Source organism: Colossoma macropomum, unplaced genomic scaffold (genome assembly GCF_904425465.1).
Source record: "Colossoma macropomum unplaced genomic scaffold, Colossoma_macropomum, whole genome shotgun sequence".
NCBI lineage: Eukaryota > Metazoa > Chordata > Actinopteri > Characiformes > Serrasalmidae > Colossoma > Colossoma macropomum.
In genome coordinates this window covers 24,549-44,241 of record NW_023495331.1, presented here as the reverse complement: position 1 = coordinate 44,241, position 19,693 = coordinate 24,549, and the positions used below count along the sequence as shown (strand labels likewise).

General features: G+C 41.9%; 1 protein-coding gene across 1 annotated transcript in view; it reads left to right on the top strand.

Moving 5' to 3' along the window:
* The first annotated feature begins 7,810 nt into the window (after positions 1–7,810).
* LOC118801799 (oxysterol-binding protein-related protein 10-like) overlaps positions 7,811–19,693 on the top strand; it is a 29,827-nt gene continuing 17,944 nt past the window's right edge. Inside the window, exon 1 of the mRNA XM_036562170.1 lies at positions 7,811–8,318. Coding sequence (XP_036418063.1) covers positions 8,092–8,318 — 227 coding nt within the window. The 5' untranslated portion in view covers positions 7,811–8,091. The remainder of the gene's footprint in view (positions 8,319–19,693) is intronic.

Sequence of the window (19,693 nt, the reverse complement as noted above, 5' to 3'; positions counted from 1 at the left end):
GTAAATTCTGTTCTTAAACAATCTGCAGTGTCTGCAAAAACTCTCATGATCTGAGTCCTGCTGTATCTGCTGTGTTCAGAGTCACACAATTACAGTTAACAAATAGGCAATCAATTAGCACTGTGCAAATAAGAGTGCAAATACACGCCTATTTTAGGTGTCAAAATATTATAGTGGGGGGAACTGAAAGCAGGAGTGAATGTATTAGCCAATCAGAAGCCAGTCAGAAGCCTGTTCTTGTTGATGCACATAGCACAGTATAGTAGTATTAGACCCCGTTTACACTTGGCTGTTTAATGTGTACTGAGTATCAGGATTTTGGTATAAACACATCCATTTAAAACAGTTTTCAATCTGATCACTCAACCCACTTTAGGCAGATGTTATACATGTGTAAATGCATCTTCTCTCTAAGAAACATTTGACAACCTCCCAATACTGTGACTCCTCCCTGCGCTTTAGGGAAAGCTCCGTCCCACTGGATCGAAATCACTGCTCCTTCCATTCAGTTCCTGACATGACATTGTCCTTTGAGTTTAATTCAGTAGCCTACTTAGCCAGCCTTTGGTCAAGCTAGTTACCTTCAGTATAGCACCAGTTTGGTTAACCTTTGCTTTGCCTCATTGACCTGTTTCGCTACAACACACTGCATTTTAATGCATGTGGTTCATGACAGTGATGAGTCTAATTCTTAGCAGATACACTATGTGGCCAAAAGTATGTAGACACCCCTCCTAATTACCAAGGTCAGGTATTTCAGCCACACCTGTTGCTAACAGGTGTATAAAATCAAGCATAGCCATGCAGTCTCGATACAAGCACTGGCAGTAGAATGGGTCGTACTGAAGAGTTCAGTGGCTTTAAGATGCCATCTTTGCCACAGTTTAGTTTGTGGAATTTCTGTCCTGCTAGATCTGCCCTCTGTCAACTGTAAGTGCCATTGTAAAATAGAAGGGTCTAGAAGAAAGAACAGCTCAACCACGAAAGGGTACGCCACACAAACCCCAGAGCGAGTCTGCCGAGTGCTGAAGTGAGTAGTGCATGAATATCACCATCATTCATTACAGAGTTCCAGACTACCTCTAGAAGCAATATCAGTATAAGGACTGTGTGCTGGGAGCTTGTTTCTAACGCAACACAAGCCAAAGGTCACTGTCCACAATGCCAAGCGCAATGTCTGATGGTGAATCTGGGTTTGGTGGATGCCAGGAGGACGCTACTTACTGGAAAGCATAGAGCCAACTGTAAAGTTTGGTGGAGGAGGGATAATGAGCTGGGGCTGTTTTTCAGGGTTTGGACCCTTTAGTTCCAGCAAAGTGTGATGTTAAAGCTACAGCACAGAGACATTTTAAACAATTATATGCTTCCAGACCCTTTCCTGTTCCAGCATGACTGAGCCCCTGTGCACAGAGCAGCTCCATAAAGACATGGTTTGACCATTTTGGTGTGGAGGAACTCCAGTGGCCCTGACCTCAATCCTGAACACCCTTGGAATGAACTGGAATATTGGAATATTGATTGTAAGCCAGATCTTCTCATCCAACATCAAAACCTGACCTCACAAATCTTCTTCTGACTGAGGACATTGGACACTCTGTAGCCCCTTCTGCATATCGACTGTGAGTGGGGGGCAGTCAAGTATATTAGAGGTTATTTGATGATTTAAACACGCAGTTAGCACTATGCTAATTGGCGCGGAGCTCCAGTCAATGTTATGCAGCAGTGGTTTCAGGGTTAGATTTAAGGTTGCAGAGGTGATGACCTCAGCACAGGCCGCACTGACAGAGGCAGGCTGCTGCACTTAAATCAGAGCAGACAGCAGCAGAAGAGCAGAAGGGTCAGCATGTCTCAGAGAGGGAAACAGTAGAGGAGCAGTCAGAGCCTGCTGTGATCTGCACTTGGTCCAGTCTACAGTATCTGCTGCTAACTAAAGAGGCCTGTTAGGATTATTAGCGGCTGGAGAGGGAATGTACATATATATGCTGTATGTATATATGTGTGTTCAGTATTCAGAGTGTTTCTCTTTCCCTTCATTCCAGCTTCCATTCTTTCCAGGAGCCTCAGTTCCTCAAAGAATCTGCAGACACACCTCCAAAGTTCAGTCTTAGAAGCTGGTTGATCATTTTCTGAAGTAATCAAACACATTCAGTGGTGTTGAGGTCTGGACTCTGGGGTGGTCAGTCCATCGTTCAGCTTCTTTGTTTGATGTGTCCGTCTCCTTTTCTCAGTGAGGTTCTTCTTGACAGCTACACATCCTTTCAGACCCACAGCGCTGAGTCGTCTTCTCACAGTGGAAGGAAAACCGAAAACAGAAACACCTGTGGATGTTTTCAGATCTGAAGCAGCTTGATTTTCTCCTCTCTCTCAGAGATGAAAGCTTTAAGTGCTGTTTACTGGGGTCTACCAGCTCTTCCAGGTGGTTGTTAGGAGCCACATTTTCTCTGGATCTTTTAATCAGTTTTTTTTCCTTACTTTCCTTTGATGTTTTCCTTTATCCCTTATTTCTGATCTCCTCCTTACAGATTTGCAGATTTGGGTCTGTAGTCATTATTCAGGTAATAATAAATAATAGTGTTCTGTGAGGTTTTATCATTTTGGGCTCCCTCAGACTGAACTGTCCTCCTGTATGATTCATAATGGAGTTCTGCCTGGAAAATCCACTCGTCTCATCTGTAATATTCATCTGTCTTAATGTTGCATACAGTTTTAATTAATAATTCCTCGTTATATATTGCTCTCTCTCTCTGTCTTCTGTCTTTGTCTCTCTGTTTTTCTTTTTCTTTTTTCAATCCATCCCTCTTTCTCTTTCTCTATTTTCTGTTTCTCAGTCTCTCTTTCTTTCTCTCTTTTCTTTTTCTAAATTGATCTGTCTTTCTCTCTGTTTTCCTTCTCATTCTGTCTTTTTATTCTCTCTCTCTCTCTGTATCTTTCTCTCTCCATCTGTCTATTCTCTCTGTTTTCTTTTTTCTCGAACCCCCCCCATCCCCTCTCTGTTATTGATTATCAGTGAGTTCTGCTGGTGATCGGCTCTCAGTGTAAGCAGATCTGTACGTGAGTGTCTCTGATGGAGCTGATCCAGTTGGTGCCGGTTGCACATCGATCTAAAGGCAGCACACTGTGGCCTTAATGGACGAGACGAGCCTGAGTGTGTTTGAGTTCTACCGGGCGCTCTGTGTTTCACTCTGACGTCAGGACGCAGGTTAATCCTTCGCTTAGGCAACAATCTACAGATAAAATCTACAGCCCTGAGGAGAAACAGCGTTACCTCCTCAGCTGGAGTTCTGGATAACTGGATGGGGTCAGCTGGGGGCCAGTGAAGCTGGCAGACCACAGAATAGCACAGTAGTGGTAGTTTGATCAAAGAAAGCTTTGTACAGAACAGGAATACTATCCAGGATGATGATGGAAAACATGTTTGAAACACATCAGGTGTGAGCCTCTGACACTACCTCCACCATGTTTCACAGATGACATTGTTGGCTTTAGAGCTGTTTTAGATCCTGAGTAGTTCCTCTTATTGCCCATGCTTTTCTCATTCTATCAGATTAAACTTTGTTTGATTTATCAATAAAGCTTTTATCATTCTTTCTAGCGAAACATAACCTGGCCTTTCTGTTCATGGGGTTTACCAGTGGTTTGTATCTTGTGTTAAATCCATTCTTCTCTCTGTCTTCATCCTGGATGGTATTCTTGTTCTGAACAAAGCTTTCTTTGATCAAACTACTACTACTGTGCTCTTCTGTGGTCTGACATATATGTTTGCAGATGGTCCTATACTGAAACTTTTTGAAGAGGGTTCTATGTGGCACCAAAAAGGGTTCCTATATAGTTATGATGTCAAGCCTGTAACAATAGAAGAACCCTTATAGAACCATCTGCAGCACATTCTCCATCAATTTGAAGAATGCTATAATCATGCAAAGGGTTCTTTGAGTGTCCATGGTTCTATAAGAAGAACCACCAGAGCAATCCAATGCAGTTCAGTCAAATACTGAAGATACCACCAGCCTTTATCACTCTTTGTTTATTCAGACGTTTTACAAGGAAATGATATTTACAAGGATTATGCTCTAATCCATTTAAACCCAAGGCCTTAATAGAGATGATAATAATCCAAATATATACAACATCATCATTTATAGTGTTCTCTCTATTGTGAGGTGTCTGTCACAAACCCTAATCCCTAAATTTACACTTGTGATAATGACAATAAAACTTCATTTTTTTGTTGTATTTTTTTCAATGTTTTTTTAAGACCTTTTAATGTGAAGCTGAAAGATGTTGATTTTTAATGAGTTTTAAACTTTATTCAAAAAACTTATTCCATGTTTTTATGTCACTCCCAAAACACAGAGTTTTAGTCTGTAGGCGGAGCCTTGTTTTAGCCACACCCCTGCATTTTAGAGCATCCCTGTCCCTCATGGTCACATGGTGAGCAGTTAGATTCCATTGTTTTGAAGTAAATGTGTCCCAAAGTCTGAAAATCAGTGTGGAACATTACGAAATGCCACTACCGAAACACAGCTTTTTCGCAGTTAGGTAACTTTTTTGGTGTTTTAATGAAAAATATCATTAATTTATGTGTGTATAGCGCTGTCTGCTAGTCATGTACTGGGTAGTGTTTCTGAGTTCTGCTTAAATTGAGCTTAAATTGTCACTACTGAAACATTTGGTAATTTGGTTTTCTGATTCTTTTGGTAGTGACAAAATTGAATGTTCGGCCATTTGTTTTAATAAAATTAACATAATTAAGGTATACGGTCACTCAAAGCAGAAGACGTTCAAGTCAGTTCAAAAGTCCTAAATATGTTTTCAACTTTGACTTTCAACCAGTTCAGTAGATTCTTATTTGCATGGCTGTGTGTTGCTACCGTTCAGACATGCCGTACGCCACTCTGCTGTTTTTAATCTGCCTCAGTGCATCACTGTTCATCGTGGTGCTTCATTTCTTTGTTCTAATAGTTTTAAAAATGAAAGCTTGCTTGGCTGGAGCTGGTCGATGCACTGTTCCTTCATGCTGCCAAGATTGTTCTGGGTTTGACAAGTGAAATTTTTCACAGTGATAACGGGCTCTGACGGACCTCCGGAGCAGACCGGCCGCATCTCCAGCCAACACTTAAATAGATTGGAAGCAGCGTTTGTAGCGTTTACTTAGTAGCTTCAGTTTAACTTCGGATGATGAATGTAAGCAAAAGCTGCACTCGCTGAACTCTGAGGAGTAACTTTCCACAAACAGTATAAAATCTTCTGGATATCCTTTATTTGGAGCGTGAAATATAAGAGCGCTCACAGTTAAAGTCACCTGTAATGGATCTGAGGATGGATTTCTCAGCTCAGTTCAATTCAGTTTTTAACAGTGAGACAAATAAAGCTGTAGCTTTACTGTAAATGAGGAATGTTATATTCTCTCTGCCTCTTTCTGAGGGCTTTGGGTGATAGAGGGGCAGACAGGCTGGGTCAGTCAGGATGAGGGACGAGGAGCCTCCAGGCCTTTGGCAGCTTTCTGACTTACTGTGTTGCCGTAGGAACAGAGGCTGAAATGACAGTGAGGAGAAAGGAGGCCACAGATTTAGCAACAGCAGGGCAGACCAAGCCCACCATGCTCAGTGGGGGAGGTGACACACGTCCAAATTTTGGTGGCAAATTTGTTTTCCAGAAAAAAGAAAAAGCAACAAAAACTAAAAAAGGAGCTAAACGGCTGACTGAGTGACAAAGACAACTGGGCCACAGACTGACCAACTAAAACTGACTTGCTGGTGATATACATTCTTAGAGAAATTCTGTGGCCACAGTTTACTAAGACATGGGAACAAAATAATTAAGGCAGTACTTTATCTCATCAAAACACCTTACTAAGTCATGACCACAACTTCATTATCTCGTTTTCACACCTTACTAAGTAATGACCGCAACTTACTTATCCAGTTTTAATGTCTTATTAAGTCATAGCTATGACTTAATTATCTCATTCCTACACCTTGCTAAGTTGTGGCCACAACTTAATTATCTAATTTCCATGCCTTACTAAGTCATGACCACAACTTAATTATCTCATTCCCATGCTCGACTAAGATATGGCCATGACTTAATTAGCTCATTCCCACACCTTACTTAGTCATGACCACAACTTAATTATCTCATTTTCACACTTTTTCTCATTTTCATGACTTTTTTATCTTGTTATCATACACCTTATTAAGTTATGGCCACAACTTAATTATCTCATACCCATGCCTTACTAAGTTCCCATGCCTTTATGGCCACTTAATTATCTTGTTCTCGTGCCTTACTAAGTTATGGCTGTGCCTGAATTATCTTGTTCACACACCTTACTAAGTTATGGGCACAATTTATTCCCATGACTTACTAAGTTATGGCCACAACGTATTCCCATGTTTTACTAAATTATGGCCACAACTTAATTATCTTGTACCATGCCTTACTTAGGCAACTTCATTATCTTGTTCCCTAGCCATACTTAGTCATGGCCATGCCTTGTCTTGCTTTCACAGCTTACTAAGTTATGGTCATGACTTAATTATTTCATTCACACATGTTACTAAGTTATGGCCACAATTTTCTCATTTCCATGCCTTACTAAGTCATGACCACAACTTAATTATCTCGTTCCCATGCCTTACTAAGTCATGACCACAACTTAATTATCTTTTCCCATGCCTTACTTAGTATGGCCATGACATAATGATCTCATTCTCAAGCCTTACTAAGTGATGAACATTCTTACTAAGTTGTGGCCATGACTTAATTATCCTGTCGTCATGTTTTATTAATTATCTCATTCCCACGTCTTACTAAGTTATAGCCACAACTTGATCATCTCTTTGCTATGCCTTACTAATTGTCTCATTCCCATACCTTAATGATTATCTCGTTCTCATCATTTATTAATAATCTCATTGCCATGCCTTAGTAATTATATCATTCCCATGTATTACTTATTCTCTCATTCCCAGGCCTTACTAATTGTCTTGTTCCCATGCCTTACTAATTGTCTCATTCTCATGACTTACTAATTATCTCACATTTTTGCCTTATTAATTATCTTGTTCCCTTGCTTCATTAATTATCTCGTTCCCGTGCCTTACTAATTAACTTGTTCCCATGCCTTTCTAATCATCTCACTTTCTTGCCTTATTAATCATCTTGCTCCCTTGCTTTATTAATTATCTCGTTCCCATGCCTTACCAATGATCTCATTCTTGTGCTTTACTAATTATCTTGTTCCCATGCCTGACTAATTATCTCATTCTTGTGCTTTACTAATTACCTTGTTCCCATGCCTTACTAATTATCTCATACTCATGCCTGAGTAACCGTCTCGTTCTCATGCCTTACTAATTATCTCATACTCATGCCTGAGTAACCGTCTCGTTTCCATGCCTTACTAAGTTAGGGCCCGGGCTTAATCAAGCAGTGGTGGAATAATAAAGGAAAGAGCAAGAAAGAAATGAAAGTAAACAAAGACAGAAAGAAAGAAAACTAATATAATAACACATGTAATGTAAGAAAGCAAGAAGGAAAGTGGTGAGAAAAAAACGAAATAAAAGAACAAAGAAAGAATAAAAAGAAGGAAAAAAATCGCGATGATTTAAACACAAACACGTGATGCAACTGACGGATATGCACATAAACAGATACATTTCACACGGAGGCACGCGCTGTGTCAAAAAGCATTACAGCCGTTTTCTCGCGGGAGCGCGCGTTGGTTAGGCTGCGGAAGACGGGAGCGCGCAGCGCGTGGCTCAGCCGAGCGGTGGGCTGGACTTCTGCTAGAGAGAGAGAGAGAGAAAGAGAGAGAGAGACTCTCTCCGCTGCAGTGTAAACAGCCCGCTCTCCTGCCATGGTACTGCCCACCGGAGCACGCGACGAGAGTCGGGGCTTCACGGACTGAGCAGCTCGAGCGAGGGAGCGGCGCGTTTGAGGCCGGGAGGAGGAGAAGAAGAAGAAGGAATGGAGAGGAGCGATCAGACGGATAAGAGCGCCTCTGAGCGGGAGGAGATGAAGATGATGATGATGAAGGATCTGCCCCACTTCAGCAGCTAAGAGCCTTCCTCTGCTCTGCACGCGGCCATGGAGAAGACGCTGCACGCGGGCCTGGAGAAGGCGAGCTGGGCGCGCAGGACGGCCCGGTCGGTCCAGAGCTCTGCGCCGGGCTCGGGTTCTGGATCTGGATCTGGATCTGGATCTGGATCTGGTTCTGGTTCTCCGGGTCAGGGCTCGATGGGGAGGCGCAGTAAAGCCCAGCTGGAGGGAGTGCTGAGCAAATACACCAACCTCCTGCAGGGCTGGCAGAACAGGTACAGCTCCACTGCCGCGGGCGTTCTTTGGGGGGTTTGGTGGAAATGATCACTTTGAATCAGTCACTTTGAACAGGCTGCACGTGCATGAACTGTATTGGTGAGATCAGGAAAGGACAGAACCCAAACAGCAGGCAGATAGTGGAACACAGACAGGAGAGCATGAAGTGCTCAGAGCTGAACTCTGACCATGTATTTGCGCATTCCAGCACGTGTTTAGACCAATTTGTGTCTATTTACAAATAATAACACCATTAAAATGGGCCTTCATGACTGAACATTGGTTTGGAGCCACTGTAAAATGATTAATTTCCCAAATTTTCCTCTTAATTAACTGTTTGAGATGTAAACAGGGTCATTCAGAGTGGTTTGGTGTGAAATGGTTCAGATGCCTTTACAGTGGTGGTGATAGGAACCAGGGGTCGCCATGACTACAACACAAATATAGACATTTTATTTACTATCCAAACCACCAGTGAACCTACACGAGTCTTCTGAGTATATATGGAATGTTGATGGTGGAAAATCTGAAATAATAAGTTTTCTTTGGGGACTATTTTGCCTCACAGCGCCCTGCATGTATCCCTCCACCATGAATGGATTTTAAAATATTCATGTTTTAGACCCAAAAGCTTTTCAGAACTATCATAAAACAATGTCTCAGACCTTTATAAGCATTTCATGTAGTAACTTTCTGTGAGGGAGCTTTTAGAGGTGGACGTCTGGTTCCTATCACCACCACTGTGAACAGTTCTGACTCTAGAGCAATGCCTTTCATGTCAAGCTGTGCAGGAATTTTGAAAGTTTAGTGGAATCACCAGTTTAGGAAAGTTTTAATGAAGCTTTAATGAAGGCTGAAGCAGCTGGACCTGCTGTGTTTGGGGTCAGAACCTCTGTCTGTATTTTGGAAGTCGTAGTGAAGTTCAGAGAAGTTTGAAAAGGGTTAATTTGCACGTCCATTGAGGCGTGCAGTGGAGACACGTTTCCTGCATTAAAGCCAGCTGTGCTCTGGCAGTGCACTCAGATAAACAGTGCAGTGCAGTTCCTGGTGTATGGGCTCGTGTGCTCACATACGCTGGATTTGGAATGAGGTTAAAGAGTGGACTGATGTTGTAAGTGGAGGGTATTTGTGTCTGTAGAACAAAACATTGTGGCAGAGCTCCTCTTTGGCTAAAAATAACTTTATAAAATGCTGAAAGTCAGTGATCACCTGCTCCTGAAATGAAGGGAGTTAACAGTGAGTTTGTCCTCCTTTGCTGCGGTAACAGCCTCTACTCTTCTCTCTCTCTGGGTGGGCAGGATGGTCCTCCGTCCCCCACCATCACTTTTAGTGAAATGACTTCTTGGTGAACTGTCATGTGAACGCAGAAGTGATGAAGGTTTTTAAGCTGCTCAAAGCTGCTTTAAGTAGCCATGTCAGCTTTACCGGTCGGTGCAGTCTGAATCATTTTCCTACAGGTCTGGACAGCCGGCTAGACAGCACGCTTTCATTTAGTGCCCATGTGTTAAACACAATCAGATCAGGCCTGCCACACAGTCCTATCCGGCCCGCAAAAGTATTTTAATTTTCTATTTATATTAGTCCGTTTCACATTGTGCTGCACTACAGTCCCCAGCATGCACTGCAACATAATGTGCTCTGACTCTCCTACCCCAAAAACAGTCTATGGGACAGCGGTTACACCTCAATTATACACAATTCTGCACAATAATATCACCAAAATGCATTTCAGCTGCAGTTCAACCAACATAAACACTTAACAGCTCAGCAGCTCAGAAACTGAGCCCAAGTCTTAATGAACTTGCGGTAAAGAAAGGACGCCAGGTGTCCAGTTCAAGCAAACAGGCAGATTTAAAAGACTAAACTACGGGGGAAGTTCAATTTTTTAATATTTTAAGTGTCCATGTAATGTTTCAAGCTCTACTACAAATGCTGATATTTCACTGTTTAAGTTTTTGCGTATTTTGAATAAACAATGACCAGTTTGGGTTACAGCACAACATTTAATTAAAAATGAAATAAAAACTTTTTTCTCTGGCCCACAGATTTGATGAGATTTTTAAATGTGGCCCTTTTAGTGGTTGAGTTTTACACCCCTGATTTATTAGCTGGCTTGTCGGAATCCTTAGGAGCTTATTTGGACTCACAGCGAGTCCAGTGTGCAGAGCTGCAGCTGCATGTGAAAGTGGGACAAAGTCTTATAGACAGATGAGAAGATGATGAACTAGATGGGAGTGAATGGCTGTGCCTTTGATTCCTAAACGGTTCTTGGCTTGACCGTACGTTTCTGGGAAAAACCCTTAATAGGCATAGCAATCCAATTCCATTCACATTTACAGCATTTAGCAGACGCTCTTCCACTCCTGCCATCACGGACCGTCACTTTGATGCCGGTTCATCTCCTTCTCAAGTGTCTGTAAGACTTTGTCCCAGGACTCTACAGGCTTTGTGTTGTACTTTTTAGCAACTGTAACCTGGTCTTTCTGCTTTTGAGGTTTACCAGCTTGTCAGACACTCTCTGAGGTCATGACACAGCAAAAAAACCCCAAAAACTGGAGTAGAACCATCAGTACAGCAGTCTGGTTTGGTATAGAGTCTTTATGTTACATGGAGGTTCTTTAAATTTAAACTTTAAAAGTTATTCACAGTCCCACACCTCATTCATGAAGATCGAAGAACCATGCACTGAACGGTTCTTTAGGAACCAAGAGTGTTTTTTCTCTGACGTTGCTCGAAAAAACCCAATTTGGCACTGTTTTGCAGTGGAAGCGCCTGATAGGACTTTACCCAGTTTATAGCAGGAGTGTAATGATAGACAGGCTTCACGTGGTTTTTGCATGATGAGATGTTTTCGATACAGTAGTAAAAAAGAAATGGCAGCTTTTATTTCACTTTAATATTTTTACGATCAAAGTCGACAGAGTCAAAAGTGTTTTGCTGCATCTCACAGCAACACTGCTCACTTATTTCCGGTACAGCAGTCTGTTTTCACACATGCTGACACTGAAAAATAGAAAGAAATCAGAGTAAGAGTTCACAGCACTGAGAAATCTGATTACTGAGCTAAAATCCAGCCTCTTTATCAGATTTTTTAATTGGATTTCTAGATCGGAGTATGGTGTTTACATGACCATTTGAATAATCGGATAACTGCAGAAATATGATTATGATCGGATTATTGAGAGCATATAAACACACTTACTGATATGATTCTAGTCACAGTGTCTACAGTTGTGACTAATTTCTTTAACAGTAGAAAGGCCAAGAGGTTCATTTTGATAATACTTATCTAGATGATAAATAAACCCCTATATGCACTGTTCCCTGACTTTACTTAGTGCATAATTTAGTCTGACATTGTCTCTAAACAAGTGTTTCTAAAGTCATTTGCAGTCATTTTGACCGTAAACGTTAGACCAAGGTGTCTAAACTTTTTTCAAAGAAGGCCAGATTGTACTGTGTCAAAATAGCTGTGAGCTAAAATATTATTCATAAATGATTACAAATATTAAGCTTTCGAATTGTCAGTGCAAAAAACCAGGGCTTTCTGCGTGCTACCGTGTTTCGCTTATTTCACCATTTCAGTTTTTAACCAGATAACAAGCATGGCTTAATAAGGTCGGGACCCCACTGACTGTTTGCCACTGCTGGTCCACCCTCGGACCACCCAAGTGACTGTCCTGCATACAAGCTCTAACTAGTTCTAATCTCCTCAAACAGATTTTAAATGCACAGAGACTTTTATTTTGGAAAATAAACTAAGACAAATATTACAATAGTTTTAATCTCCTCAAACAGATTTTACATGCACAGAGACTTTTATTTTGGAAAATAAACTATATTACGACATATTATGACAAATATTACAAACAACTGAGAGAAAGAAAATAAAAGTCTAAAATAAAATGCTTTGCTGTTGTTGCCGACGCTGAACTAGATTAAAATGATTTACTAAACTAATTTACAGAGTAAAACTACAGAAGGAAGGAAAAATCAGTAAATTGGACTGTGAGTGGAAAATGAGTGATGATGAGTGGAGTTTTGTGTAATACTCTGCTTAACCTCCGGTGGGCCGCCCAGAAAACACTGAACAAAAACACCAGTGGACCACCAGCTTGGCTATCAGCAGGCCAACAGAGGCCCTCTGTCCTCTTGCTATCAGGGTAGCTATGCTAAAGTACTTTAGTCCATGTTTATAGAGAACAGTGAGCCATACAGTGTCAGAAACCACATAATCAGTTCTGTCAGAGACACTGGCCACCTCCTCATGGTCTGAGGCTTTAGGCGGCAGTTAGCACCGTGCTAATTGGCGGGGTAAATTATTCCTTTAAGTGAATGGCTGCCACCTGTCCGAGGTCTGCTGGAGCAGGCTTGTAGGGCAGGGCACGCTTGTGTTGGCACAACAGGCCGAGATTGCCTCCGCCTCAGTGAGCTGGGCTCGTGCCATAGCTGGAGGAAGTGAAGAGAACGGCACCAGCGCACACGCTCTGCTAACGAGATCAGAGGGAGAGCTTTTCTCCTCTCTAAATTTACTCAGAGATACGCTTTCCGCTGCCTTTTGTTTCTTTTTTTATTCCCCCCTCGGCGAAAGGAGAAGGAGAAAGCCAACCCACTGACCCTATAACTGGAGCTTCTCGTCCAGCCGTGTATGTGAGCAGAGAACCGTGTCCTTGGGCTAGCGCTGTTATTAGCCCAGCGTGGCCCAGTTGTTCCCGCCTTCACTGTTTCACCGGCTCAAGCACTGCTTCCTCTCCCCTCTGGGAGGATATCTGAGCAGCTCCAGTGTTTCGTGTGGGGAATGTTTTCTCAGGCCTGTTCAGACACATTGTTTTGATAAAACCCACAAACTTGAGTCACCCTCACGTGGCCGCTGGTTACAGCAATAGTTTGGCCGAAAATCACGTTTACACAACTGTCCTCTTACTCCAAGCGTAGTCGATTAGCCGAGACATGTTCAGTGTCTGGAGTTTGCTTCTTTAGTCTCAGCACTGGAGCTAAGAGGCTGATGTAGCTAATGACTGATATTAGCTTATGAGCACTAATTAGCATTGGGCTGCTGCTTACCTAGATAGTCACTCATCTCAAACTATGTCGAGTCATATGTGGTTTCGGACGCTGCATGGGCCAGTACTGCTTTACTAAGATTTACATGTGTTGTGTTATAGAAAGGTGCTAATTTAATTTTATTCCTGATTTATGTCTGTGATTAATTTACAGGTCTCTGTAGATAAAATGTATTTAAGGATTAGCATGCCAGCCAGCTCTGTTCGGACAACACCAAGTTATTAAAATATTAGTTGTTTTGTATGTAAAGCGTCTTTTAGCATTTTTTCCTTCATTGTTTCATTTATTTCAGGAGTGGGATTGAATATTATTAAATATCAGTTTGTCTTGAGAATTATTGAATACAGTTTTCACAACGGATTTGCATGTCATACTTTGAATTCATTCATTAAAGTAGTTTACAAATGCTAAATACATGAAGACATGGTTGTATAAATAACAACAACAACAAAAAACTAGAAAAATGCATTTCCTGAAGAGAAAGCAGTGACTGTGCTTGCTACGGTTTCAGTGATGGTTTCTCAGGCGTTGCTAAGTGGTTGCTATGTAACTCAGTTTATTGCTAGAGTGTTGCTATACAGTTGCTATGGTATCTTTTGGTGGTTGCTAGGTTGTTGATATGGTGTCCCTGGTGGTTGCTAGGATGTTGCTAAGTGGTTACTATAGTAACCCAGCTGGTTGCTACACAGTTGCTATTTTATCCCTGCTGGTTGCTAGGGTGTTAGGAAGTGGTTACTGTGTTGACCCAGCTGGTTGCTATGCAGTTGGTATCTCTTATGATTGCTAGGGTGTTGCTAAGTGGTTACCATCTTGCTAGGGTTGCTAGGGAGCTGTTATGGTGTCCCTGGTGGTTGCTAGGATGTTGCTAAGTGGTTGCTATAGTATCCCTGCAGGTTGCTAGGGTGTTGCAAAGTGGTTACTATGTTAACCCAGCTGGTTACTACACAGTTGCTATGGTACAGTGTTGCTGGGGTGTTGCTATGGTATCTTTGGTGGTTGCTAGGGTGTTGCTAAGTGGTTGCTTGGTAGATATGCAATCACTAATAACATAAATGAAATAAAATGAAGTGAAAACGAATTAATTCAATCATGTTCGGAAACAGAAGCAGCCTTGGAAACGGTTGCAGCTATATAGACTATATAAAAGTGTTTGCTGAGTTTTTATGTTTCTAAATTATGATATTGTGGCACTGTTGCCACCATGGGTCCAGTATATCTGTGTTTTATATTGCTGTTTAGCTGGAATAGGTGTTGCTGGTAAAACAGCAGTGTTAACCTGCTTATCTGTGCTTATAAGTGGGGTCAGATGGGATTTGTTAACTCTTTACCTTAGACAGGTTTCTGGCTAACCACCAGTAATTAGAGCTGTATGCTGTAAGTGTGAGCAAGCTAATAACAGAGCATTCCTGCTGGTCCACAATGCACAATCCTCCTTGCTGATGTTACACTATGTTGCATCACACAAGCTAGCTTTGGCATTGAGCTCATTTTAAAGCTACTAAATATTTCTACCTTTGCTTGGGGGGAGCTGTTACAAATTCAAAGGCAAGCAAAAAAAGAAAAACTTATTTCTTGATTTATAAATAGCAGTCATACAGCGTCAGGCACCACGTAAGTGTCTAAGCATTGGCCTTATCATAACTGGAGTCCTAGAGATTATAACTGTCCTCTGTCTGTCTGGGTGGGCAGCATGGTCGTCTGGTCCGCAGGTGTCTGTTAGCATGTGTTATCACACAAATTTAGCAGTTAGCATTCTCTTCCAAGCATGTTGAGATAAAATAAACTAAGACAAATATTACAATAGTTTTAATCTCCTCAAACAGATTTTACATGCACAGAGACTTTTATTTTGGAAAATAAACTAAGACAAATATTACAAACAACTGAGAGAAAGAAAATAAAAGTCTAAAATAAAATGCTTTGCTGTTGTTGCCGACGCTGAACTAGATTAAAATGATTTACTAAACTAATTTACAGAGTAAAACTACAGAAGGAAGGAAAAATCAGTAAATTGGACTGTGAGTGGAAAATGAGTGATGATGAGTGGAGTTTTGTGTAATACTCTGCTTAACCGCCGGTGGGCCGCCCAGAAAACACTGAACAAAAACACCAGTGGACCACCAGCTTGGCTATCAGCAGGACAAAAGAGGCCCACTGTCCTCTTGCTATCAGGGTAGCTATGCTAAAGTACTTTAGTCCATGTTTATAGAGAACAGTGAGCCATACAGTGTCAGAAACCACATAATCAGTTCTATCAGAGACACTGACCACCTCCTCATGGTCTGAGGCTTTAGGCGGCAGTTAGCACCGTGCTAATTGGCGGGGTAAATTATTCCTTTAAGTGAATGGCTGCCACCTGTCCGAGGTCTGCTGGAGCAGGCTTGTAGGGCAGGGCGCGCTTGTGTTGGCACAACAGGCCGAGATTGCCTCCGCCTCATGTTGAGCTCCAGTGATGATGCCTTAGCAGCGGTTTGAAAAGATGTGTTGGTGCTATCTCAGAATTAGCTCATGCTAGCCTTCGCCCTCGCAGCTTGGCAGCGTCATGTGACCGGGGGAGACCTGACTAGGGGTGGAAATGGCAAAGACAGAGTTGGGTTGAAAAATGGGTAAAAAAAGAAGCTCCCCACGTTTTGAGACAAGTGTGTGGTTATTTAGTCTTGCAGTTAGCGCCATGCTAATTGGTGAAGTGTGAGGTGGTTAGCTACTTTAACCTCACAGCTCAAGTGCTAAAGCTAAAGCAAACTTGAGACACTAAACATGACTGATGGACTATATTTGGGGTAAGGTGTGGTGGAGCTGGGTAAATCAGGTTTTTTCAGTAAACTGTTCCTTCAAAGATTATTTTCTTTGTGTTTTTGTCTGAATGTAGTGGCTGGAGAGCCCAGCAGACGAGGCTTTCTCCTCAGACAGAAAACATTGAGCTGAACGGTAGTACAGCAGAAACGTGAGATGGAGATGGACTCTGACGGGTGTGCAGTTGTGTGTGGACTGCTGCAGTGTTACTGAGTGTTTCCGTGATTAGAGGTGACTGGCTGGCTGTGTGAAGAGGAAGTGTGTGTGTCGTTCTACAGATGAAGGAATGGAATGTACCTATTGCTTTAAAGGAAATGCTTGCAGAAGAATCAAGTGTGTGCAATGTAGTCACTTAGCCAAGACTTGTTCAGTGTCTGAAGTTATTCTCACAAGCCCCAAAGTTGTGAATATCACCAGATGATCTGATACCTTTCGTCACTTAGTGTGGCTGAGAACCACCTGCTTTAACAGGTAGAGGCCGTTGGTCCAGTCCAGTCCAAAACCTTTATTTTTGCATGACATGGAAGGGCAGGCAGTTTTCTAATTGGTGCTACAAGAGAAACAGACCCACCAGAAACAAAATGTTATCAGATCACTGATAACACTTTGCAATATCTTCCTCTCTGCAATGTCTTCCGGGTTTCCTCAAACGCTAGAGGGCGCTCCCGAGTGAGTCCAAAATGAATAGGTTGATATGGAGCATTTGAGCAAAATCATAGTTTATAAATGCTGAAACATTTTAATGTAAAAGAATACAATCACTTCCTGAACACAGAGCAGCATAAAACATTTTAACACCGCTGTTACATTTTTAAGAGCTTTTAAACTCGAGTTATAGGAGTTTAAAATGGCGCCTCATGTACGTTCATGACGTCAGTGAGCGCGAACAGCCAATAAGCTGCTCTGCTCGCCAATCGGTCATCATGTTCTAGCAGTAAAGCCCGCCTCCTGCTGCCCCAAACCTGTTTGCTGTAGAATAAAGGAAACATAAAGGTGAGATTTTTTTGTTTTTTTTAGTGAAATACATCCTTCTAGTTCCTAAAACTAAAGGAAAGTTCTGGTTCAGTGATTAGAAGCTATTTAACTTTTCGTTTTTAGACGTTGAGCTCCATTCACTCCCATTCATTGAGGACTCACTCGTGGGCGCCCTCTGCTGTTTAGCAGTCCTATTTTTGATATAACAGAGGGAATAGGAAGTGGCCGGACTCCTCATAAACCGGCTCTGGTGTTATGTCTGGTGGCTGTACGCAGCTGTATCCAATTAATGCTTCAAATAAAACTCTGAATAAAGAATTTACAAACAGAACATGACGCAAAAAACAACATGAATAAGTAAAATATTCAGACGCGATTTTTTTGCGCCACTGCCATGTGCACAAGCAATGCAGCTTTCGTTTTTGCCATTTTCTGTACTGTTTGTGCCACAAAAATCATACAGATTTATCGTTTGTCTAAACGAGGGCCACCCAAAGACTATTTGATTTGGCCTACTACAGAGTTGCCCTAACCCCACCCCCTCACCCAATGAGAGAACAAACATATTTCATACTATATTTCACTTATTAAATATTTATTCCTTCCTAATTTTAGTAATAAAATAAGTAATGTTATAAAATACAATTTTAAAAACCTTCCTACCTTCTTTATTTGTATATTCTCAGCCCAGCACACACACTCCACAAAACAAAACCTTTGGGCACCCCAGTCTAAATGTTCCAGTTCATGGGACACAGTCAAACGGCCATCTCAGTTCTCGGTCTGGCCTGAATAATTGTCACCCTGAAAAAAAGGCAGCTTCTTTTAGCTTGATGAACCGTATTTTGCCTGCCATCAGATGGATAAGATGCATCGTTGGTGGAATTTCCAAGGGGGGCTCAGCCGGGTGTGGAAAATAATTGTGATCGGCTAAAATAATTGCGATTAGGCAATTGTGACAGAAATAAATAAATAAATAAATAAATGGAAACATTTATGTTAGCATTTTGTTTCTAATTCTTAATCGAAAACATATTTTCTTGTGATGCAACAATGACGAGTATGTATCATATTGTGAAATTTCTATATTAGAGCCGTGGTCACCAGCCATGGTTCCTGCAGAGTCTAGCTCCATCCACAACTTGCCACACCTGCTCCAGCTCATTAACATCTTGGGAAGTTGTTGATTGGTTGGATCACTAACATTAATGTTAGGTAAGGGAGGCTGCAGCATGTTAGATGCTTGTTGATGCTGGACAGTAGACGTCCAGGAGGAGGGCTGGTGACCCCTGCCTTAGAATCTACCTGTTGTTCAGAGCATGGTAATGGATGCTGTCATTGTAAGTGTCCATGTATGTGTGACTGTGTGAAAGGGTTGTTTTCTGTGTTTATATGTGAGGCTAAATGCTTGGTGTGCATTAGAGCTGATGGAGAGAGAGTCTCTCTTTACAGTGGCCTGTACTCCCAGAAAATAAGCCTCTCCATCACACTCTGGCCTTATTGTGCACTGAGGCCTTTCCGCTGCCTGCTTTTACTGTAATCCCCCACTCAGCCTGACAGGCAGCTTTGTGAAACACAACTGCTTTCTTCAGCGAGATGCCTGCATGGACCTTCACTTGGGCAGAGGGTCTTATTTTGCTTTGTGAAATATGTTTCCTATATTAGGCATAAATAATGTATGAATGTGAAATATGTGCATGGACATCTTGTCCAGTATCATTGTACTGCTTCTAGGGATGTCCAGGCTAGCCTGATAAAACCCTCCTGAGGCTGAGGGTACAGCACCAAATAGGGATCAGGGCTGATCTTGTACACCTTGCTGTCTGGGTGCCTTACAGTCATGATATATGATACGACTACCAGAACCCTGAGAATATGGCAGTGGTGGGACCACACATCTCTAGCATTTACACTTATTTCTCCACACGTTTGTTTCCCCGCAGAGGTGCGTGGCTTTATAAAAGTGGTGAAAGTGTCCGTGATTCGGATGGCTTTACGATTTTCAAATATTTTTCTTATCGGGGGGATGTTTTCCAATGTCTAACAATTCGACTCTGTAGTAGAACAATACACATAAAAATACGTAACACATACATGCATTGTACAATATACAACTTGTGTGGAAAGTTACACAATAATAATACCTAGTGTGTTCAAACACAGAGGGCTGTACTCTCCATTCTCCAAAGGCAAAAAGCCTGGCGTCCCAGGTGGTGAAGGGAAGGGGTGGGATTTGGAAATGGGAGGCGAGAGGATGTTTTCAGAATATGAATCATCATGCCTACTCATTAACCTTAGCATTCTTAAAGAGTGTTGAAGTTTTAGTCCAGTGGGGAATTGGTGGTTGCAGCTGCCACCCTGTAGAGCCACCCTTGATGCATGATCAAATGGGGATGAGCACTACACTGTCTTGGAATGTTCTTCATTCGTTGTGTTTTTCCTCCTTGAAGTGTACAGACCACATAACCACACCAAAAGCAGCTACTACTCATCAGTGTGTCACATTACTGCAACACTATTATATACACAAAAAGTCAATAAC